The sequence below is a fragment of the Drosophila hydei genome, unplaced genomic scaffold (assembly GCF_003285905.1).
Source record: "Drosophila hydei strain 15085-1641.00,03,60 unplaced genomic scaffold, DhydRS2 tig00008130-arrow-arrow-pilon, whole genome shotgun sequence".
Classification (NCBI taxonomy): domain Eukaryota; kingdom Metazoa; phylum Arthropoda; class Insecta; order Diptera; family Drosophilidae; genus Drosophila; species Drosophila hydei.
In genome coordinates this window covers 850,019-874,128 of record NW_022045839.1, presented here as the reverse complement: position 1 = coordinate 874,128, position 24,110 = coordinate 850,019, and the positions used below count along the sequence as shown (strand labels likewise).

The window sequence follows — 24,110 nt, the reverse complement described above, 5'->3', positions numbered from 1 at the left end:
TTCACAGAATAACAGATAGAGATACAGCAAAAAAATAGTGAAATTATAGTACACAGTACATACATACAATAGAATAGAAAAAACAATAAATATTGGCCAACGAAGAATCGACTAGTTAATTAGTCTGTTGCGGCTCGTGACTAAAGTAGGGAGCGGTGTGTGGCGTGAGCAACGTGTGACAGATATCACAGACGCGGGCGACACGCTTCCGTGGTCCCGATGGCACCGTTTTTGTTAGACATTTATCGCAGTAGATGTGTCCACAATGGCGGCAATGTATTTTGCGCACCATCACCGTGAAGCCGGCGTTACATGTGGGACAGTTGTTAACGTCATCGTCGTCCTGCCAGCGCACCTCGGTGTCTGCGTGCCGCAGCTCCTCCAAGGTCATCTAAAACAAACAAAGAGGATTAAGCATGACATAATTGTTGACAATTATAATTGAAAATAAAACGAAAACTTGTGTTTTGATTGGATTCAAAAAATTGCACACTCGGCTTACCTGCAATTTTTGTGACAGTTTGACAAAATCTTTTTGCACCGTTTCCATTGTGGACAACTCCTCCTGAAGCGTCTTAATTTTAGCCTTATAGTCTACATTGTTTTTTCCCAGTTTCTCCTGTAAATTGTTCATTCGTGAAACTGATCGACTGATATAGTGAATCAACTACTTACGTTCGCTTCCTGTAGTTCTATAATCTCCACGCGGCATTCGGACAGCTGCTTGTTCAGCTCAGCCTCTTTGCGTTCCAAAAGTGTTTTTGATGACTCGTGTGACTGCTCCGCGACCAGCTGCTCCGTAATGCGATCTCTACGGAAAGTTGAGATTTATTAATATATTTATGGCTTACTTCTCTATCTTCGACTTACTGTAGCGACTTAATATCTAATTGCACTTTGCGCTTGTACGCGCGCCGCTCATTGTTGCTCTCTTCGAGCTGGGCGCGCAGTAAATGTATCTCATCCAGCGAGCTGACACATTTCTGTTTCTCGTATTCGCTGCTAACCCGCGCCTGTATCAGTTCGCTCTGTTGCCGCAGCATAAGTTCCTGCAACTCGACCACAGTGTTTGGGAGATTTATGTATTGATTTTCAATTTCTTCTGACGTCGCCAGAAATCGACCGGATAGAAAATCATTGTCAGCCTGCAACGTTTCGAGCTGCTGATTAACTCTTTCACGATCGTCGGTGACACGTTGTAGATTTCGCATCACCTCCTCCTTGGTCTCGAGAAACTTTTGCTGCATGTCCAAAAGTTGTTGCTCGTTGTTCTTAACTTGCTCACGAAGGTTTTGTACTTCGGTCTTATGTGCCTCGCGCTTCGTCTGCCACTGATTCTCCAAGTCATTACGCAGCGCAGCTTCTTTGCTCAACTGTTCCCGCGACTCAGTAATTTGCTTTTGCAGTATTTCCAGCTGCTTTTGCTGCTGTTTCATCTGCGCTGTTAAGTCATCAGAGCGCTGTTCTGTTGAATCACAGCTATTACAAGCTGAACTGGGCTCTACCAAATCTGTTGATGTGGACTTGTGCATGGCATTTGCGCCATCTATGACAGATTCTGTAGTTTCTTCCTTGCGCTGCGATGTGCTAGTTTTGGCCTGTAGCTGATCGTCTGTTTCGCGCAACTTTTCCTTTAGCGCTTTCATCTCTTCCTGCAATTGCTCAACTATAGAGTGCATCATTTCCGCATCTTCAGAAGCCTGCTTAAACATATATAGTATAGATATTATCTGAATTACAATTAGGCTTAAAAGTACTCACATATTGCTTGGCATTTGTCTTGCTCGTTCCACGCGTGTTGCTGTCGGCAGTCTCCTGTTGAAAGCTATTATTCAAGGAATCGCTGCCTAGCTTTCGCACAGATCCGAGTGTCTTCTTCACCTGATTAAGAACATGCGGCGCTAGACCGCCGGATGGCTCTACCGTGGTTATTTGCTGCATCTGCTGAAGTTGCAGTTGTTGCTGCCGTAGCTGTTCCACTTTAATACGTTCCAATTCTGCTTTATATATGGCCGATTCCTCAATCGTGTCCTGCACCAGCTGCTGCAGTGACGATATCTCCTCTTGAGCCTTTATATCCTTCAACTGCATTTCATTCTCGGATTTTAGGTCAGCTACCATAACGTGGGTCTTCAACTCATTCAATTCGTCTTGCAGCTGCTTTCGCTCGGCCTCCTTCTGCATGTACAACTCCTTCATTTTAGCACGCTGCGTATTAAACTCGTTTTGCATTTTACGCATCTCGGTTTGGAGCAGTTCCAACTTATGCTGGTATGTCGCGTCATCATCTCCTGAAGTGATGAAGCTATTTCAGCTGAATTCTGCATTGATTATTGATCATTCGCTTACCGTTTGCAACGTTATTCTGGGCTTCCGACGTGCTCTCATTCTCTTCCATTTTACAGAAATTGAGGCAATGCAATAATATCAACAATTATGTTTAGTTTACAACAGGGATGCAAGCCATCAGAATTAGAGATGCGCCACTGAAATAGAACTCGCCCACGAAATACTTGCCGCTTTCGATAAATATAGAAAGCTCGATTTGCTAAGGCAATGGCTGACAGTATTTATGCAGGCATACAATATTCGACTATTTATGCTTCATGTTGAAAATATTCTTAAAATAACAACATGTATCAAAAACAGTATAAACTGTTAATTAATAATAATTGCTAACTTTGCTTTAAATGTAACGACAAAGCAAACTCCCATCGCAAATACGTTATAAAAATATCGATGAGAAAATCTATCTATCTATCGATTGTATTGGTGTAATGTGTCACCGCTAATGCACATGTGTTTTGGAACGCAATTGCTACGAAAGTCGTCAATTTTTTTATTTTTTGAAGAAGCACCAATAGTTACAGCATAAAAATGGTAAATGTATAGCAGTATATTAATATCAACTTCGCTTAAGTGAATTTTAATTTTAGGTAAAAGGGAAAAAGCCATATATTGACCGGAAAAAGGCTGTCACATTTCACTTGGTGCATCGCAGTCAACACGATCCCTTGGTGACAGACGAAACTGCTCCACAGCGTGTGCTGTTAGAGGCGAGTGCAAGGCAGTCGCAAGCAAAGCCACAGGATGAAGCACCTATAGACCCGGCGAAACGGCAAGAGGAACTGAAAAAGTTTGGTATTCACTTTGACGATGATTACGACTACCTGCAACATTTGAAAAAGAGAGAAAATGATGTAGTTTGGGAGTATATGGAGAATCCTAACCAGGCAAAGAAGACAAACGCTGAGGAAGCCAAATCGCAAAACAAGCTTCTGCTGCCGAGTTCCGTATTTGCAAGTGAATTTGAAGAGTCTGAGGGCATGTTAAACAAAGCAGCTCCTCACCCCGGTCCGCGTCCAGATTGGGATCCGGATGTTGTTGCAGCACTCGATAGTGATTTTGAAGACACCGAAGAGCTGGAAGACGATTTCGTAATGCAAGCAATGGTCAGCGGTGATGAAGACGAAGATGGAGAGGATGATGATTGGCAAGACGAGGACGAAGAAAATGATATGGACTTTGATTCGGATAATTTAAATGAAGATGAGAACGCTGACGAGTTAATGGACCGCCTCGGTCCGTTGATGCGAAAAAGTCGTTTCGACGATGAGGAAACCAAGTCGCGCTTCACAGAATACTCAATGTCATCCAGTGTTATTCGCAGAAATGAACAACTCTCATTGCTAGATGATCGTTTCGAACAGTTCTATGCAAGCTACGACGATCCCGAGCTTGGAGATCTCGCTTTGGAAGATATTGAGGGTCAGTGGCATCAGAAACATCCCGTTGTAATGCAATGTTTCCAGGAATTCAAAAAGAAAAACGAAGATTTAAAATATGACAAAGAGTGGGATCGCGAACGCGTCAAAAAATACTCAAATGTTGTTGATGGCGAACACGATCCAACGGATGAGTTGGTCGAATACGAAGTCGAAGACGGCAAAGAAAAGAAATGGGACTGCGAATCCATACTGTCCACCTATTCAAACATTTATAACCATCCCAAACTAATTGACGAGCCGCGCTCCAATCGACGGGCAGCTCCTATTCAAATCGATCCTAAAACGGGTCTGCCCGTAAACGTGCTGCGTGGCAGCGCCGATGCACAGCTAACGGCTAAGGCGCTGGCCAACTTGGCTGATGATTCACCAGATAAGGCTGGTCCGAAATCTCTATGTGCCAAATCGGTGCTATCCACGCTGAGTGTTCTCTCCATACGCCCCAAGGACGAAACTCCTGAAGAGAAGCGCGAACGCAAGCGTTTACTTAAGGATTACCGCAGCGAACGTCGCATCGAGAAGAAAGCCAACGCCGACGCCTTCAAGGAGGAGAAGAAACGACAGACACATGTGAAAATCAACCAGCGCACGAACCAGCAGGGCTCGACAATTGTTTAGGCTGTTTATTTTAATAGTTTTAGTAACATTATATGTTTATTCTTGAAAATGTTAGTTTTAATATACAATCATGGTATGAAAATATCCTATGTATGAATGTACATAAATATATTTAACACAAACTTTGAATTTTTTAAAAGAAAACTTTGTAAACTTTTCTATAGATGTTGCATAAAAACTAATATGCTCTTTCAAGGAATACCCTACATATAGAGCGACTTCCATATACGTTCGTGAGGATAATACTAACATATATGTATATATTCATGGTGTAGCCATAAAAAGACAACCACGAACCACGCAACAATTACCTCAAACCCCAATGGGCCTATATGTGTCGGCTGAACTATGACCAACTGCAGCAGGTAGGCCGATTTGCTCAAATTCCTTTATACATATATATATATATATATATATATATAATATATAGAAATTTACGTTTCATTGTTAATTCACACTTCTTCAGGTAGTGCAAACAAATAGTCAGGACATACCATAGGAAACCTAGATATATATAATATGTATATAGTCCTTTACACTCATTACGTCGCACATAAGTGCTAAAAACACAGTTTAGAATTTCCCTTGAGATATGAGTGAAAGTAGGCGCGATTTCCAGCTAATAAAAGTTAGCTCTACTTTTCGAAGTGGGTGTTGCTGTTGGAAAGGCCCAACTTAACAGACTATGTTTGTATATAGCAGCTGTATGAATGAACGTATGTTTGTATATGCATGTATGTGTGTATATAGAGATGTTTGTATAAATAGATACCATATGCATGTGTCCGTCTGTTTGTATTCATTTACCCCGTCTCACCTGTTTAGTATTCGGTTATTTTGTGGAAAATTCAAGTCAAATTGCACAAATTTTATTGGAAAGGAGCGACGTCAGTTCATGATAGTTAGTTGCTTGATGGAAGGGTGCAGACGTGATTTGTTTAAGTAAATCCGATGTCTATATAAGGCTTATGGCTTGTTTGTTTGTCTAGCAGGAACTGAAATATGAGAGGCTTTCAGTTTCGTCACAGTAATGACCTTCAAATGGGGTTTCACTTCAAATATACATACATATATATTTTTTAGAAAATATTAGCATATACTAATAATTCAGTTTCAGTTGCGCGTTAATACACCATAATTAGGTATTTAGCAAGCAATATTACATACATACAAACATACTTATGTATGTGTGTGTATTGAGACAAGCAAATCGTACCCTAATTACCGACCCTGTGTTCTACTAAATACCAAAACAAACCACGTACTATTGCAAATGATTAAAAATCCACATGGCCACATTTCCATGGCGCCTAACGGAACCTAACACCAATTTGGAACCAAGCTCGAGCTCGCACGCTTACCCAGCACGATACTCACAACTCCTTGTAAATGGAAACCGTCACAGTTGTCGTGCCGCTGCCCCTGCCCCTGCTCCTGCCTTGGGCCCATATCTACCCATGAGCTGGCGGCCAGCGTCGGCGTCAGCGCCAGCGCTGGCGTCGCGTTTGCAGCCATTTTGTTGGGAGCGTGGTCTATTAAAGTGGCAAGAAAGCAGCAAAGAAATTCGCGCATTTTTAGTTCCGTTCAGTTCCTGAGCGAAGCCGAAAGGATTCGAACGCGCGTCGGCCAGCAACGCGGTAATGCCCACATTATTTCATTCAATTGTCCAGCGGACAAAAAGTGTTCGTGTCAGCGTGTTAGCAATTGCCTCAAAATTGGCTTACGTGCATTTTCGATTCGGTTACTTTTCGAATCGCGTATTGAAAGTTCTAAATCGATAACAACTAAAGCTATCGGTCTTAGTTTTGAAAAAAAAAAAAATTAATACTAATCCATACATATTTACAATTTAACATGAACCAGTTCCGCGAAACATGTAAACATGTGAAAAACCGTTACAAAATTAGCGATGAGAGTTTTAATTATGCAAACATATGGTCAAAGCTGGTCTCTAATAAGAGCAGTCAAATTGAATTTGTTAAAACTTTACTACTTTTATGCATTCGTTTAAAATAAATTTATATTAATTTAAGAGTATAAACGTAGCCGCCTTTAACATGCATAATTAAAATAAATGGATTTCCAGACTCAATTAGTATGCTACTAACACAGATAGATACAAACATGTATAAATAAATATACATGTTGTTTGTATGTGGATGTGATTGTATAGCTTTGTGCGAAAATGCAAAATATTCCATATTCAAAATAATTAAAAACTGTAAAATACAAAAAATTGCAATAAACCCTGATCTTGATTCAAATATATCATATATGTATATACGAGGAAATACAGATGTGTGTGCTGCAGATCTAAATCTTTAAGTGTGTGACAGACGCCTGCCTCTATATGAGGGGCTAGCCGGATATACTTCATCTTGCGGTCCACTCATTGAAGCGGAATTTTTAATTTCAATGGCGAGAACGAATTGCCAGTGGCAATGGCAGTGTCAAAGTCGCTACCGGTTTCTAAAGTGTTGTAAAAATTGAAATTATAAGGAAAATCATAATCATGACAGAAGAAAACAACATATTGGATATATATATTCCTAAGATTGCTTGAGACAGATGCGCTAGTGCAATATGTCACAGCTTTTTGCCCTTGCGCAATCACAACAATGTGATATATGCCGATCAAGCATTTGTTTTATCTAATATTGAGTGATCTATTGCTCCATTATATAAGACGCATATATGCTTAAGTAGCTTGCTTTGCGTATGCTGACCAAATTGTAACGATAATATTTAAAGCGCGCGCGCTTAAGTGGAATCGGCACGCGATTCAATTGTCTCACATTGACTTAAGGCGCGAAGTGTGCCGCATTTACCGTTATGTATGTATGTGTGCATGCACATAAGTGACTCTGAGTGTGTGTGTGTGAGTGTGTGCGTGTGCCCGTATTTGCCTTGACCGGCTGCCTGGCGAGCTTAGGCAGCCCGGTGGCTATCATTTTACTAGAACCACATGCGCCTGCCTCCCACACAGATGGCCCGATAATCGCGCACAATCTATGAACATATGTGCATATCCGACAGCAGAAATCATGAGATAAGTGACACACACACATACACACGCACACACACAGTTGCTCGCATCTAGCCATAGATTTACATATGACATATGCCATATAGTACGCCACTATAGCGTCGGCCGAGTGGACAACGGTTTATTTATTCGATATTTGAACGCTAGCTGAGTTGGTATCGCAGTCGAAGTCGATCCATGAGTCCAGCTGTGTGCGAACATAATTAGCTAATGACGCGCTAATATCGCGATAATTGATATCCTAATTATATTTAGTAATCAATCAAACTAGTGCGCGTATCCTTAGAGTTTAACGAGTTTTCTTCTGATTTTTATTTAATTCAAATTCAATTTAAATTTCAATTCCGATTTCGATTTCGATTTCGATTTCGCTATCGTGTTGCAGATTTCATAAAGCGAATTATGAAATTCCCACGTCGATGTAAAGTGAGATGATTTGAGGTTTGGTTTAATTTTCTGTTTCGTCGTCAACATCATGCTGGGCAAATACAACACAAAGGCATTCATATCGCTTGGATTGACTTTCATATTGATGTGGTGAGTTCCAATTACAATTAGGAAATAAATAATAATAATTATCCTGTATTGTATACTATATAACACTTGCTTTGGGCACATTACATTTTAATTTATTATTGAATTTCAAATCAATTCAATTCCTAATATAGAATACTAGAAATTCAACTGAATATTTATTATTAGCAACTTTTCGCATCCTTAATAAATAGACTTTAAATTTAAAATTCAGCTCTTGCCTATATGATTTATAAATTATGACATATGTCAGACACTTACGTATCTCCCACAGTTATCAAGCTAAAGTTACCAAACTTCAAGAATAGCTAATCGTTAAGCTCTTTTAAACATTAACTTTGAAAATATTTTGATTATAAAAAATAGACTTCAAAATGTATTATCAGAGCTTTTGTAGTGCAAGTAGCTGAGATTTCTTACAGCCCTACAACAATACTAATATTATTACAATTTGATATACTCGCCTTAAGCCCTAAAGCGAGATTTATTCAATTGTAGAGGCAAACTTCTCATTTGAACTATATATTGTAAATCTTTACCTTATGTGTAAACATTTTATCTCAGATTCATTGAAAGAATAGTCCTTCTAGTTTGTGCTAAATTAAAAATGAAAGTAAACTTCATATTTCTTGAAACTTTATTAAAAAAGAGAGAATAAATAGATTTATATACAATATTCATGTATATACTTATGTTAAACTCTATATTCAATGCTAATTTATGCTGATTATAGAATTTCTTTATCACATCTTAATTTGATCTGAATATGATAATAATTGGAAAATTACACAAGGCAGCTTTATATTATACTAAATCTGAGAGGGTGTTGCAATTACAAGAATTACAGAAAGATAATTTTAGGTATATAGGCATTTAGCTAGGAACATGATTATGATTCTAGCTAATTTGAAATGCAATTAGTTGCAATTTGTTGTTACGTAAGCCAAATACTTTTGACTCGAAATTGTTTAACAACTTCGTTGGGATTTACCAAACCTGCAAATTGTATAGCTATTTATTTCTATTGTTGTCATATATAAAAATATAACTATATATTTACAAGATATACTGCATATATATACTGTATATACTGCAGAAGGCAGTCTTAAATGTATCATAAGATTAAATTAATCTATTATGTTGTCCCACACAATTAATATATTGACTGTCACTATTTTATATACATGATATGAGATGAAATTATTCGATATGATATGTTATATATGTATGTATATGTGATATATATGCTTGAACTAAATGAAGCAAAGCTGCAGAAGAATCATTCAAAGAAATCTTTAACCATACGTCCTTAACTTAGTATTGTATTAGATCAGTAAAAGTCTTTTGAGACGTTGAAGATATTATAAGACCTTTGAGCATTAAGACGTAAGAGTAATGATTTAACATATCAATATCATTTGACGATTTTAACGGCACTTTACTTTGAGCTACAGATCAATACAGTTTAGTTAAATGAAAGTAAAGTAAAAAAAAATTAATTTGATCAATCAATGAATCGCGAATATTTCTCTAAATCATATCATAAAGTATGTGTGCTAAATAATCTTAATATTTTAATATTTTATTTTGATATATAATCTAAAACGCACATCAATTGTGAATCTCTCGCAGAACATTCGAAACATTAACTGAAATGTATGAAATGCATGTGTCATTGTGGAAAAAGAAATTGCATATAATATAAATAATTTTTATTGAATACAACCTTTGCACGGTATTTCCGAGTATTGGCAAGCCATTTGACAAAATGAAAAAGAGTAGAAAGCTAAAAGGAAAAACACACATACCAAGGTCAATTGAATCACTGCAAATGGGGCTGCAGCACGAATATTAGTCAACTTAAAGTTTAGCTAGGGGTTGTCAGGTGAACTAGCAGTAAGCTGAAATGCACCTGTATTCACAGCTAGACAGGCCCAGACACGAATGTATGCAAGTTAATTTCCAGTTTGGACTTAAATTGACAAAGTTTATAACAGCAGCAAAGGCCCCACGAGGGCCAAGAGCCAAACATATGTCTAAATATATATATATATATATGTATATATAGGCATATATATTCGTTGAGCTGTTGCCATTTCATATCCGATTTGTATTTTTGGCCACTTTTCAGGATTAGTGAGGCCACGGACGCCCACGTGAACTACAACTATACAACGAAGCCGCGAGTGGTTCTTCCGCCTAATTATGTCAAGGGTAAGTACTGTATACCCTGTAAATTAGTGATCTAACTGTTACAATTTTGAACTCATTTTAAACAGCTTGACATGCTTTGTTTATTAAGCTTTACTTTCATTACTTTAAACTACGGTGACTCAGTTTCTTTGCTCGTTTAATTGTCAGATTTTTAAATACTCTAATTGAGAGTATTTCGCATTGTTTAAACTTAACAACTGTTAAATTGTATAGTTATATATTTTTTAAAAATAGTTTTTGTTAAATAAAATGCACATACATGATTTTATAAACCAAATTTAATTTTTATATCTTTAATAAACATTTTTAAATAACTTTTAAATTCATTATTATTAAAAAATTTTGATTAAATTATATTTAAAATAAGTCATTTAAATTAATTAAAATAGTTAAGCTGAACAAGTCTTCAATATAAACTTTATATCTCCTGAGTGTTTTTTCTAGAGCTGCATTAGCAGTAAATAAATTGTTAAATACTCGTATATTTATATTAATAATGCAATGTGTTAGCATATTAAATCTTCGGCTCACCAAGCACGATTCACATATTTTGTGATTCATTTCTTTTTTTGCTTTTTTGCCATTGCTAAAGCGTTGCGTGTGGCATTTATCGTGACACAGCCAATTTCAGGGCCTTTTCGCCCTTCGAGTCCCCTTTTTGTCTGCAGCCTGTACATATTCGCTTAACTTCTGTAATTACTACTTATGTACATGTATGTATATATATATGTAATATATGTATGTATATAAGAGCCATGTATGTCGTTCCTTGACGTCAACAGAGAAAAAAAATGGAAATTATTGCGATCGATTAAACGAGAGAGAAAAGCACTGAAAAAGGAGATGAGTTTCGATTTTGCATGCATTTACCGTTATGCAGCTAGATATTATATATATTGAGAGATATATGTATGTGCACAAACTTTTGTTGTGTATCGAAAGATATATAATTCATATAATTCATATCATGTTCTGGCATTGCCTTAATCTGAATGGCTTATAGTCTTAACCTGACAGTCCCTACACTTACAATCTTTTAATAGTTTTTTTTATGCCTCTTCTTGTTCAATATAACTGTTATTTAAGCAATAATTTATATAGAATGTTGCCTGATGGCTAAAGACCACTCTGTCCATAGCGGATTTTGCTAAGATTAACGTCAAGACTGCGTCTCTTGGTTTACTCTGTTGTAGATTAGCCTGAAGGATCTTGCTCTAATTGAACATTGTTCTCAGTGTACCTACGTCCAGGTATCAGCTTTTCCACCACAAAACCTTTTTAGCAAAGTCTTCTTTCAAGCATCTTTGTCTTTGCACATGGCTTCATTATGATCTTTACTTTGGTTTCACCAAGTACTTCGGCCAGCTCGATTTATTCTTCTATTCGCCTTGCAGAGTAAAGTAAATTGTGCTCTGCGTCGTATACTTAATTTTTACAATAAATACAACTGGATACAGCTTTTTTCCCATCTTATATAGGTAATTTTAAAGTAACCCTAACCAGAGTGCAGACGTCTTATCGCACTGCTTTAGGTCGCACGCAATTTTCCTATTGACAATTTTAGAATATTTAATTAATAAGAGTAATAATTATAACAATAGTTCCAATAAATAAATAAAATATATGCGCTTCCATAAGCTGGTCGAGGCTTAATTGTTTCATATCCAAAAATAAACTTCGAAAATTGTGTGATTAAAATTGATGAATTGCTTAGCTACTATCCCTCAGTCAATTAATCAAAAAAATATAAATATATCATATATATATATATATATTTATATATATATGCTTAGCATAAAATATGTAATCCATTAAGTAAGATGTACCCATAGAAAATAAGTATTATGCCCCAACTAAACGTTCTATTCCGGCCACGAGTTGTATTGTGATTAAAGTTAAAGCCTTCAGACTCGTGCGAAAAAAGAAAAAAAAAAACAAAATGCCAACTAAATTAAGTTGAAGCTTAACGTCTAACACCTAAAGTCTAACGTCTAACGTCTAACGTCTAACGCCTGACGCCTGAGCCTCTATCGATTTTCACTGTTGTGTAATAAACCTTCAACCCACACGCTGTCCCTGAACTTGAGATGGGGACGATTGCCCGAAATTCTTACGTGTTTATATACGATAAATTGCGGACTATATAATCGCATATGAGATTGATGTGTGGGCCCGGGCTGCACAGAAATATTATTTAACTTTCTGATTGTATTCGATCTGTTTACTTGCAGAAATGCGTCCGCCCTCCAAGAAGGGTTCCCCAGTGATAGTAGACTTTAGCATATTTGTTGTAGATATTAACTCAATTAACGTAGAGGATATGGACTTTAGGTAAGTGTGGAGTGAGGCCATCTCGAAATAATGATCATATAAAGCAGCCAGACATTATATATCCATTTTCAGAGTTGACATGTTCATTCATCAGCGATGGATGGAGTCGCGACTGGAAATCTCCGATGACATATTCGAGGAGGGCGACGACTATGTGACCTTACTTCCAGAATTCTTCGACAACCTCTGGCAGCCAGATCCATATTTTCTCAATTCGAAGATTGCCGGTAAGTGAACGAGCCCACAAATGTTATATATGCATGTTCCTACCTAGACTTACTCCCGGTTAAGTAAGGTGTTTTTCTGTTCGAGTTTTGACACCTGAATTCACACGTTTCCTCGCACCGATAAGTCTCTCTTAGAGTTAGTCTATATGTAATCTAATTGCTCATTTAATTTGTGTATAATAATATTGTGTTTCTTATACTTTTAATTTTCATTGTTTTTAACATTAACAAAAAAAATATTTAACTACTAACAACAACGCATACAACTAGGATTTGGAAGTCCACATATTCCGTCGACTTCTCTACTACGCCATAAGGATGAAAGAGAATCAAAAAACTTTCATCTAGACAAATCTTTAAGTATACTAACAATCAACTCTAGAATCTGTTTCGTGTTGGCCATTGTGATCAAGTCGAACTCAAAATCCAACAATTCATCAAATCAACTCATGCATAACTCGAACTTCAGCCCAAAAGCAAACTGTCTTCGGCATGCCGAACATGGAATACTCTTGCAGTCTTAAGAAGTCTTGAATCTCTTATCTGGCTATAACAGTTTGACAACAAAAGTCTAAACTTTTTGCTTGCTAAAATATCACTTAAAATCATTTGACATGGCTTTTGTCTCTAATATATACTACGAACACGCATTAGCCTTATCGCTACTAGATTAAAGTCAATTACATAAATATTGTATAGGTTATTGACTCTGTGGAAACACAGAGGCAGGGCTAAAGAAGATGTGTTCAAAATACCTAATAAAAGCCAATTTAGCTGACTTCAATGTGAACTAATTACAACTAAACAGCTGTTAGCTTATGACTTGAAATAGCTTTAAATATTAATAAAATAATAACAATTTATGTGAGATTAAATATATTGTTAGGAAACTTAATGGCCTTTTATGTAGCCTGAGACTTAATACCTACGCTGCAAGTTTATAATATCATCTGCTCATATCTTTAATAACAATAAATTATATAGTATATATTTATATATATATATATATTATCTCATTCATTATCGTCTCACAGTCACAACATTTATATTTTCCAATAATTTGATTATTCCCATAAACATAAATAAATGTTTATTCAATCCAGTTTGTTTTCAGTAGATCGATAAAATGATTTATTTATTTAATTCAATGCAGCCAACTAACAAATATCAAACTAGCAACAAAATGCAACATAAACAATAGAGAGTCCGCCTTCAGTCCATTTATCTGGCATTGCGTGCAGCTGGAAAATCAAGCTGAAAAGCTCTAAAAACTATTTCAGGTTGACCAAAGCGTTCTCAATGCCATGGCCAATTAGTTGTTGGTGTTTGGCTTAAAAAGAATGTAGAGTCGTATTAGAAAGGCAAAGTTTTGCAGTTGTAGAGGGTTGTGATACGATCTAAACAAGGTTCCAAGGCGACATTGCAAACAGAAATCAATTCCATTTGACCTTAGATCACCTTTAACAACTTTAGTACAGATTTCGCATGCCTTAAAGGGGTTGTAAATCTTTATCTACCTAGCGCATACTTAAATTATATATAATATAATAATATAATAAGTTATTAGTTGCCTCTTTGAACTTCGAATCCCTGCCTGGTATGAGCTACGTCTAATTGCCTAAGCAGACAAATTTCGTAACAGGACATAACAAATGAAAGCCATCCAGCTTTATTGGCAATTAAAGTCAGGCATTGTTAGTGTCCCAATCTATTTCCAGCAAAGCTCGAAATATCGATTTGCAGCTTTGGTTTTGTTTAACTAGGATGAGACATACTTTCGTTATGAACACTGTACAGTAAACACAAAAAACTAAAAATAATCTACGCCAAACATTATTAATAAAAACAAATCGAGGTCGTATCGAACAAAGACTTAGACTTGCACTTATTACAATTATGGAATTATATTAACTAATTAAAGGAAGCAATGCTTGATATAACAAGGTAGTAATAATATATATATATATATATATATATATATATATATATATATATATATATATATATATATATATATATATATATATATATATATATATATGTATTTATTAATATATATTTTTAAATTAATATATAAATTATAGATTGTTTTTATAGTTTTCTTCTTCCTGGAACTGGAATAAATTTCCTAAAGAGAATTACAGATTTATAAAAAATGTTATATATTTTGTAAACATATATATTTATTACAAATTCAATTTCAAGAGAGTACTCATCAGCTCACCAATATATCCTATTTCCACGTTAATTTATTATACTATAGTTGGCTGCATCTGGTCAGTTGCTCAACAAATATAAGACTAGCAGGAGAACTAGGGCTCAGGCTCAACGCTCAGCGAACCTGGGCCAGGCTCTATATCTACATATATAATCGTGTTCACATGCAGTGAAATATGCATTCGAGTCATTCGCTTACGTAGTTAACATAGTTCCTACTTCAAGATGCACTCGCCCACCTGCATAATGCGTGTAAACCCATCTCTGTAGCCACAATATCAGCCAACGAGTGCCTTTGCCAATTCTATCTAGTTCTAATCGAAACAACTTTGTTCCGCAACTCTGCAACGTCTTTTCGATGTCTTCTCATTGTAGAAATAGCTACCCTGACGCACAAGTTCACATCGGTGACGCTCTATAAGAATAAGACAGTGCGCTATGCCGCCCGGATGCATGCCATAATTGCCTGCCAGATGGAGTTCCAGCTGTATCCCATGGACATCCAAGTGTGTCCCATTTACATTGAAAGTTGTAAGTGGGCTGGGCAGTTCGGTCAATCAATCCGGGTCAATCATTCAATAATGATTTCGTTCATTTCAAGTTTCGTCCAATAACCAAAAGGTAAAGCTGCGCTGGTCGGATTCCGGGGTAACGCTCAATCCGGAACTGAAGCTGCTGCAGTACAATCTTGGCCAGCCGCTGGAGCTGGAGGAGAGCGATGGCTATATGCCCGAGAAGGTGGGCAACTTCTCTCGGCTCACCGTCTACTTTCGCTTCGAGCGTCAGATCGGCCATCATCTCATCCAGACATTTGCGCCCTCCTCGCTGGTGGTGATGCTGTCGTGGTTTAGCTTCTGGCTCGGTCTGGATGCCATTCCGGGTCGCGTCACACTGCTGGTCACCTGCATGCTGACGCTGGTGACAATGTTTACGGGGCTGCGAGCCGATATACCACCCGTTGCGTATGTAAAGGCAATTAACTAGCTCCCCAATCCACACGGTCATGACGCCAACTAACCGAACCCCAACTTTGCTTGCATGCGACAGGCGCTGGATCTGTGGATGGCCGGATGCATGGTCTCCGTGTTTGCCGCCTTGGCTGAGTTCGTTGTCGTCAAAGTTCTGGATGTGCAGTACCAGTGCCAGGTGAATCGCATACCAAAGGTATTGCCCATGGTAAGCACCGCTCCGGGCGCTGCCTTAATAAATAAAAAACATTTCTTCTATCGTTTCATGTCTCTGGGTCGGCGGCACAGCGCATTAGCAACATGGAAAAAGGCCAATGTGCAACGGTGGCAAGCTGGGAGGGTGGCGCCGTGCGGTCACGAAAGGCCACACAAACTCCGACAACGCCGGGCCAGGTGAGTGTTGCCTTGGCACACATGCCACGCTCCTTTGGCCACATTAATATCGATAATCAAATCGAAGTCCATTATATAATACGTAATAACTTAACAATTGTCTCTATCGTTTGCCACAGACATCGCTGCAGGGCAATGGCGGCCCGCCAAAGCCGGCGCGTCGCCAAAGCCTTCTGTCTGTCGCCTGGACGGACACGGATACGGGCGTCGAGAAGATAATGTGGCGAGAGATTGATAAAGTCTCACGCGCCGTATTCCCCATTCTGTTCTTCGTCTTTGTCCTGCTGTATTGGCCCATATTGTTGATGAAGTCGTCCTAGGATTTGGGGAGCTCCAGAATACACTTTTCTGGACTCCGTTAACAAATCGAACTCAACTCCCAGCAAATTGGAACGCGGACTTACGCTACAATATCTATGTGTTGGCGTGGCTATCTAGACATCTATATCTATAGGCACACACACACACACACATGGCATCTTTAACTATTTGAATATATCTATTACTATGAGCATATCACGTCACACATGACATGGTACCTACGCAGTTACCTTTCCATAATACTCTCTCTCTCGTCAAGTCGATGAGAAACAAATATTTGACAGTTGCTCATCAGCATATACTCTCCCTCTATATACATATAAATATATATTTATTTTTGTATTATTTAAACTTTTGTTAGACTTCGAGAGCCTCAAAGATTTAACTAACTAATAACTACTTTGCTTTGTAGTTATATCGCGCTAGCTGACTGGCAAATACACTTATCAAATATTCTATTGAGAACTGTTTTGGATTCGATTAATCCTATCCAAGTAAGTTCCTTCGATAATAATTCATTTAAAATAATCAATTCAACTACAAACAATAAAAACAGTTCAAACAAATTATTATAACAAATCCGTATCGGCTTACATACAGCTCGCTTTATGCATAGGACATAACTTTTTATAAACAAACTCTATATATATATATATTATTTTTATTGACATTTTAGCCTTGATTGACTTTCATTTATTAATTATAGATAATAAAAACTAGATATACATATATTCTGTAAGCTTAAGAAAATCAGCCAGAAAATGAATTGGTGCTTTGAAGAGATAATAAAATTGATTGAGATAAACCTCTAAGGATCACGGAACATATATTCATACACACTTCGTAATGTAAATAAAGTAGTAAAAATGCTATTTAGGAATTTTTACACACTTTTAAGGCGAATAAACAATTTAGCGCTAAATTTTGAGCTGTGGCTTTATATACATATAAATATATATATATTTTATATATTTACCTGTAGTTAAAATAGCGCACACTCAATAAAGGCTAGGAGTACGTACATCTATGTTAAATATATTTCATAAGGTAAACAAGTTAAAAGGAAATTATATATTTTGTATAACAAAAAATTGCTGTAAATATAAACAAAAACAAAAACAATTCATCTTCACAGAGATACTTATTTATCGTAGATTCAAATATGATATTTGTGTACATAAATTTCCATTGGTTAAGTTGTTTTTTTTTTCATAGAGGTTTTTTATATACAGAGAATCGAAACTGTTAATTATGCTCTATAAAATTTAACCTCAAAGCTTGAAACATATCTAAAATAAAAAGTATTCAAATATGCATGTAAAAAAGTAAATAAATAAAGCCAATTGGTCTTCACCAAGGAACACAAAGTAAAGACAAGATTTCATTAAAATTACAATTTAATATGCGTATTCGTAGGATCTATTATAACAACAAGCCTAACTACTTTACACCTATGCATCGTCCTTGTCCTCCTCATCGGACTCTTCAGTATCTTCGTCGCTTTCCTCGCTAAACTCGCATTCCAAGCCCTTGTCCTCTGTGCTCTTTATCAACAACATTTCACTGTCACTATCCTCGTTTGTTGTCTGCTCTGCCTCAGCTCCTTTTGCTGCTTCTAGTTGCTCCGCCCTGTCCAGGAGTACACGTATCGTGTACTTATTGTAGTCGCATCTGGAATTTGATTAATAATTTAGTTAACAAGCTGAAATCTTCTAAGCCGTCAGCTTACATTTTGTTGAGCATTTCATATTTGCGCGAAATACTTTCATGTAGGGCGAGCAGAGCCGTGTGCTGGAAGACGCCGTCACGATTGCCATGGGTATTCAGCAGGCAACAGCTCCACTGCAAATAGAACTCGATGTGGGGTGAGGACTGCAGGAGGCGCGCCAGATGTTGCAGCAAACGTTGGGCGATGTCGGGCGATAGATCCGCGCAAAGTAGCTCAACTGTAAAGCAAGAAGACATTCACTTCAATATATGCAGCCACGTGCTGTAATCCAATGGCAATCAATTTACATATTTCCCTTCTTTTTTCTGTATTATGCATGTTTCAATTTGTGCTACCTATGCCAGTGGCCGAGGGGTTTATTAACAATGTAGCTAGCTATACAAATAGTTCCGCCTGTCAAGCGCTAACCGGTCATATTAAAGCAGAAAGAACCTTGAAACTGTTTATTAACAGCAAAAAAGAACAAACAATTTGCACATTCGATCGAAACGGAGTTAGGTAATAAGCTCCTTGAATATAAGGGGTAAATCCAACTTCCATTTATTTTTAGACATGCGAAAAATGCTAAAATGGCAATCGATTATAAAAATTAAAAAAAAAAAAACACTGAAAGAAACAACAAAGGCTGTAAAGCTGACTCCTTTGGCAAGGTCGAACTATGTACATAGGCAAGTTTTGTGCATTTTTGCATAGTATTCGGGTAATTTACGAGCACTTACTATCCCTGTATGGCACGCGTTCTAGCACTAAGGTCACTAAATTGGGCTCGTTCAGTTTCAAGGACATGACAAGCGCCTTGGTGAACTCTTCGCTCTTCAGCGCCTCGTGTACTGCCTTAGGTGTCACTTCCAGCGTCAAATCAAACGGATCGAAAACCACGCCTACGAAACAACAAATTATTTAAACAAATTACAATAATAACTCTAGTTAGCTGATTGTTCACCCTTGTCTAGCGCGTATATGCAAAGTCCTTCGGTGCCAGCAGCTGCAAACGCTTGACCCGTGGGCGAAAAGCGAACAGAGAAGACCCTCACCTCAGGCTTAAAGCGCCTTGAGGACATGTCGCCTTTACGTACGCCAGGCAAACGAATTGCCACTTTGCCTCCTTCGCCTTCCTCGCGTTGTTCAACCAAAGCCATGTTGCCAAATTCACTCAGATGCTTTCGGCTAATGAACTCCTATAAATTAGAGGTAGGAATTAACTCAAGGTTCTCTGTGTCCTAAGTTTATACTCACATTCAAACCATCCAAACTGTGATTTTGTGTTATTTCAAACTTCTTCAGCAGAATCGCCTCACGTACATTATAAATGCAAATATTGGCGGATTTTCCCGCAGCTAGAATGCATTCTCCGTCCGCGGAATACTCTATTGTTGAGAAATAGCTGGGGAAGAGGATTGGGTAAAGCATTTGGTATACAATTAAGTTATTTTTACCCACTTCGACTGTGCGTTTTTCTTAGCAGTTACAATATCAGTCTCTAGTCGACCGCTACCCAAATCACTGCGTCCCTCAATTGTGTTCACTTGTGTTGCAGATTTCACATCAAAGATTGTTATGTTGCCAACGAGCGTTGCAACAGCGACCTGGACAAGGATATAAAGCATGAGGTATTTGACATATAAATACATTATATATGCAATCCATTTACCTCTTCTCCACTGGGACTGAATGCTACGCAGGTAACATCGGCGAGCGCATCTATTGTTTCGTGCTCACTATTGCTCTCCAAGCAATTCCAAATTTTCACCGTCTTATCCCAAGATCCAGAAATGAGTGTTGAAGACGTGGCGACTGGCGAGAAGGCCACAGATGTCACTGGGCCCTCATGGCCGCTAATCACTTCCAATAGTTTTCCCGTCTTGATGGACCACAAAAATATCTCAAAGACATCTTGACCACCAGCAACAACCAACTCTCCAGAGTAGTCTATGGCCACGCATGCGAACTGAGTTGGAGTTGGCGATGTGAATGTCCTGAAGTTGCGATATCTATACAAATATAAAGCAACATGTTATTAGTTGAAATTGATTAGAATTCCATCAAAAACGGGACAAACCTTATGATATCGAAAGCACGCACTGTGCCGTCCAGTGAACTGCTAACCAGAAACTTTTTATTACGGCTAAACTGTACACCGGTCACACCACTTGTGTGCTCACTGAAGGTCACGAAGCAGAAGCTGCTTTGAGTGTTCCACAGCTTTACCTTGGAGTCCTCTCCGCCGGTAGCAATGTATTGGCCATCTGGAGAATAGCCTATGCAAGTCATCTCACTGCTGTGACCCTGCTGCTTCATAATGTACTGCTCGCTTTGCCACTCCCACACCAGCAGTTGTCCGATTTCGCGTGAGGCCAATGCAACCCAATCGCCAGTGCTATTAAATAGGGCTGCCGATATGGGATAGTCGGAGATGCTCAGCGAGTGTATCATATTGACGTCGGGTAGCTCATACAAGTAGAAAGCGCCAGTGCTAAAGGCGACCACTAATACCTTTGTGTGCCGATTATAGTTGGCCGCTGTCAGCATCGCATCGCGTTTCTCCTTGCGCGGCTCGTTGGCTAAATAGTGCCGTCCGAGCTTTTTGTAATAGAATGGATGTGACTTCTTAGCGCTTTCGTCTTTGACTTGGTTCTGGTCCTCGGTTTCATCTTTCACCGCCATCTTTTGCTTTTCTAGATTGCCTTCGATGTCATCTTCGGATTCACTGTCTGATTGTGTATTGGGAGCTTTTCGTTTGGCGAGAGGCGGCAAGGGTTCCGCTTTAGCTTGACTGACTTCAATTAAGTCTGACGGTTCAACGCTACATTCCCAGAGGCAGAGTTGTCCATTCCGGCTGACAGTGCTCAAGTGCAAGCTGTTCAATTCGAAAAAGCACGAGACTATGGCATCCGTGTGTCCGCTCAAATTATAAGTTCGAAAATTACGCGTGTGATTGACGGCGCATATTTTAGTGGAGCTATCACGACATCCGATGGCCAGAAGCTTGGAATCTGTCGACCAGTCCAGCCATGTGATATCGTCGTAGCCGCCGAGGAAACTACGCTTCAGTACAAATGGATTGTATTCGCCAGTTAACTCTCCCGGAGAGCAAAAAATTAGCACAAGATTCTCTCTTGCGACCGCAAAGTACTTGCCATCAGGACTGAAGGTAATGCACTGCACACCCGTTTGGAATTTATGCCGATGTATAACCGTGCAGGAGACCATGCTGATCAACTGTGCATTGCCCTGCTCATTGACAGCTATCAACAGGCTGCCATCTGGAGACAGGGCAATGTTTGTGTAATTGTAAAAGGATTCCAAGGATAAAGTCCGCGACTTGTTGCTGAATTATAATAAAATAAAACATGAATTATTGTGGACTTCTAAGAATAAGTGTGAATTTAGAAACATACTTCTTGAGATCGTATACCGTTATCCGGTTGCCCACAGGACTGATAACTGAATTGCCGTCAGGAGTGAACACCAGATTTCCATTGCGATAAATTGTGCCCAACAAATTCGAGAACTGGAAATACATGAAAATAAGCATTACAGACTTTTTAAATTCTATATTACTCACTTTGTAAGAAAACTTCATATCGCAAGTTTAATTTACAGCTTAAGAAATTGAAATTATGCGTTTAAGCGGTAACTATAAACAAAAAGCACTGCACGTGTTAACCTGTGGGACGCTAAAATACTAAAGATTCGATATACAAATACTATCGATTGTTGTAGTACTTTGTTGTATGATAACGCAAAACATCAGCTGATAAATACAGTGCTGCCACCCCGTGTCACCTTATTCAGTGAATTTCATACAAGCCAAAAGAAGAAAGTTGTCTGAATTTTATAAGATAAATATAAATTTGCTGTAAGTAAACAATGGAAAAAACAACAACAGCTTCGGAAAAGTTAGCCGAGCGCAAGGCACGCTTACTCGAACTGCACAAACAGCGCCAAGAGGCGCGGACACAAAACCATCAGGAAGTCGTCGCAGAAGATGCACGTAAAAAACTGCCAAGCAATTGGGAAGCACGCAAGCGACAAGCAGAATGGCTTCTCGCAGATGACAAAGCACGCGCTGAAGCAAAAGCGGCTGGAAAGGATTACGAGCGTCTGCAACTGCTCCAAGTGTCTGCCATCGATGCGGAGCGCATAGAGAAAAAGAAGATACGCAAAGATAATCCCGACCTGGGCTTCTCCACATACGAGGCGCAAACAGCACGGCAATATAATCGCTTGGTTAAAAATATGCCCGCTCGCGATATGGCCAAGTATGAGAAACAAAAGGCAGAGCTGGGCGACGCATTTTATGGCGGCCCTCACACAACAATTCATTTGCAAACCAAGGACACTCCTAGTGCCATTAATAATATGGTGAAGGACTTGGAGCAGCAAATCGATCGCAGAAAGAAATACTCTAGACGTCGTATTTATAACGATGATGCCGATGTGGACTTCATTAACGAACGTAATTCGAAATTCAACAAGAAATTGGATCGCTTCTACGGCGAACACACGGCAGAAATTAAGCAAAATCTGGAGCGCGGCACAGCTATATAAACCTCATTTTATAGCAATAATATAATGTATATCTTAAACATAGTCTCTTAAGTTCGTTTGTACCTAAAATACTATACATACATATATATACACACATATGTACATGCCTATACAAAAATTGTGTTAATTTTTAGCTTTAAATAGATAAATAGCAAAGGAAACTAACTAGTGCTGAGAAACGGTTTTTTAACACTCTGAGCGAAAGAACAGTTAGGATGCGCAGCAGTATTTTTGTTTACATTTAAAAAACTTGACTCAACGATCGAGTGTGAAAAATAACTCAGAGAAAGACTCAATTTTGAGTGGGCGGCTCGCCCTATATAAGGTGAAGCCAGCAGCAGAATTTCTTCAGTTGAATTCGTGACCCGCTGGTGGTCGGACGTGTGGTGCAGTTTCCTCCTTTTCTGTGCGTGTGGTAAATATTTAAATAGTTAATAATATTAAGCATTGTTTTGTAATAGTTTATATTTATTATAATTAAATAATAGATAATTGTCTTAATAATAGTAGTATGACTAAGACAATGATTATTATGCTAATGATTATTGTAAATAGTGAATAAGAGTATAATCATTATGATAATGATAAAGTTAGAACTATGATCATTATGTATAGTCATCCGAATTGTGGTTGTGTTAATGATCAATAAGAATAAAACATTGTTTATTATACATATATAATAATAACGATGTATACAAGATTAATAGCATAGGCTAGAGAATCATCATCATCATCATCATCATCATCATCATCATCAACATCATCATCATCATCATCATCATCATCATCATCATCCCATCATCAACATCGTCACAAGATCGTCACATCGTCACAACATCGCCACAACATTGCCACTACATCGTCACAACATCGTCACAACATCGTCACAACATCGTCACAACATCGTCACAACATCGTCACAACATCGTCACAACATCGTCACAACATCGTCACAACATCGTCGTAACATCGTCGTAACATCGTCGTAACATCGTCGTAACATCGTCGTAACATCGTCGTAACATCGTCGTAACATCGTCGTAACATCGTCGTAACATCGTCGTAACATCGTCGTAACATCGTCGTAACATCGTCGTAACATCGTCGTAACATCGTCATAACATCGTCATAACATCGTCATAACATCGTCACAACATAGATCGGGGCTTTTCAAAA

General features: G+C 38.2%; 5 protein-coding genes across 5 annotated transcripts; 3 read left to right on the top strand and 2 right to left on the bottom strand.

Moving 5' to 3' along the window:
• Window positions 1–96: 96 nt before the first annotated feature.
• On the bottom strand, window positions 97–2,591 carry LOC111600145 (rab GTPase-binding effector protein 1). Its single transcript, XM_023316122.2, has 6 exons — window positions 2,350–2,591; window positions 1,762–2,291; window positions 871–1,700; window positions 676–811; window positions 503–619; window positions 97–391 (listed from the first exon to the last, which is right to left on the bottom strand). The coding sequence occupies exons 1-6, from the start codon at window positions 2,396–2,398 to the stop codon at window positions 116–118; spliced, it is 1,938 nt and encodes a 645-aa protein (XP_023171890.2). The 5' UTR covers window positions 2,399–2,591; the 3' UTR covers window positions 97–115.
• Window positions 2,592–2,762: 171 nt separating this feature from the next.
• On the top strand, window positions 2,763–4,520 carry LOC111600147 (protein LTV1 homolog). The gene is made up of 2 exons (XM_023316129.2): window positions 2,763–2,880; window positions 2,937–4,520. The coding sequence occupies exons 1-2, from the start codon at window positions 2,878–2,880 to the stop codon at window positions 4,401–4,403; spliced, it is 1,470 nt and encodes a 489-aa protein (XP_023171897.2). The 5' UTR covers window positions 2,763–2,877; the 3' UTR covers window positions 4,404–4,520.
• Window positions 4,521–5,992: 1,472 nt separating this feature from the next.
• Window positions 5,993–16,958, top strand: LOC111600086 (glycine receptor subunit alpha-2). The gene is made up of 10 exons (XM_023316025.2): window positions 5,993–6,040; window positions 7,835–7,986; window positions 10,115–10,197; window positions 12,429–12,528; window positions 12,601–12,755; window positions 15,348–15,503; window positions 15,574–15,944; window positions 16,020–16,148; window positions 16,229–16,333; window positions 16,453–16,958. The coding sequence occupies exons 2-10, from the start codon at window positions 7,925–7,927 to the stop codon at window positions 16,651–16,653; spliced, it is 1,362 nt and encodes a 453-aa protein (XP_023171793.2). The 5' UTR covers window positions 5,993–6,040; window positions 7,835–7,924; the 3' UTR covers window positions 16,654–16,958.
• Window positions 16,959–18,047: 1,089 nt separating this feature from the next.
• On the bottom strand, window positions 18,048–22,028 carry LOC111600044 (periodic tryptophan protein 2 homolog). Its single transcript, XM_023315969.2, has 10 exons — window positions 21,949–22,028; window positions 21,782–21,894; window positions 20,443–21,711; window positions 20,035–20,374; window positions 19,824–19,969; window positions 19,620–19,767; window positions 19,327–19,561; window positions 19,103–19,264; window positions 18,384–18,600; window positions 18,048–18,325 (listed from the first exon to the last, which is right to left on the bottom strand). Exons 1-10 carry the CDS (start codon window positions 21,964–21,966, stop codon window positions 18,106–18,108), a joined length of 2,868 nt encoding a protein of 955 aa, XP_023171737.2. The 5' UTR covers window positions 21,967–22,028; the 3' UTR covers window positions 18,048–18,105.
• Window positions 22,029–22,230: 202 nt separating this feature from the next.
• On the top strand, window positions 22,231–23,060 carry LOC111600046 (pre-mRNA-splicing factor Syf2). Its single transcript, XM_023315971.2, has one exon. It carries the CDS (start codon window positions 22,254–22,256, stop codon window positions 22,932–22,934), a length of 681 nt encoding a protein of 226 aa, XP_023171739.1. The 5' UTR covers window positions 22,231–22,253; the 3' UTR covers window positions 22,935–23,060.
• Window positions 23,061–24,110: the final 1,050 nt, after the last annotated feature.

Excerpts from the sequence above, each read along its gene's own strand:
- LOC111600044 (XM_023315969.2), bottom strand. Across the intron at positions 19,970-20,034 it reads TCAGTCCCAGTGGAGAAGAG|GTCGCTGTTGCAACGCTCGT; the intron begins GTAAATGGATTG and ends ATCCTTGTCCAG. Across the intron at positions 19,768-19,823 it reads AAGAAAAACGCACAGTCGAA|CTATTTCTCAACAATAGAGT; the intron begins GTGGGTAAAAAT and ends CCTCTTCCCCAG.
- LOC111600145 (XM_023316122.2), bottom strand. The coding sequence starts at position 2,398 with ATGGAAGAGAATGAGAGCACGTCGGAAGCCCAGAATAACGTTGCAAAC. Across the intron at positions 2,292-2,349 it reads CCAGAATAACGTTGCAAACG|GAGATGATGACGCGACATAC; the intron begins GTAAGCGAATGA and ends TCATCACTTCAG. Across the intron at positions 392-502 it reads AACTGTCACAAAAATTGCAG|ATGACCTTGGAGGAGCTGCG; the intron begins GTAAGCCGAGTG and ends TGTTTGTTTTAG.
- LOC111600086 (XM_023316025.2), top strand. The coding sequence starts at position 7,925 with ATGCTGGGCAAATACAACACAAAGGCATTCATATCGCTTGGATTGACT. Across the intron at positions 15,945-16,019 it reads CACCCGTTGCGTATGTAAAG|GCGCTGGATCTGTGGATGGC; the intron begins GCAATTAACTAG and ends TGCATGCGACAG. Across the intron at positions 16,334-16,452 it reads CTCCGACAACGCCGGGCCAG|ACATCGCTGCAGGGCAATGG; the intron begins GTGAGTGTTGCC and ends CGTTTGCCACAG.
- LOC111600046 (XM_023315971.2), top strand. The coding sequence starts at position 22,254 with ATGGAAAAAACAACAACAGCTTCGGAAAAGTTAGCCGAGCGCAAGGCA.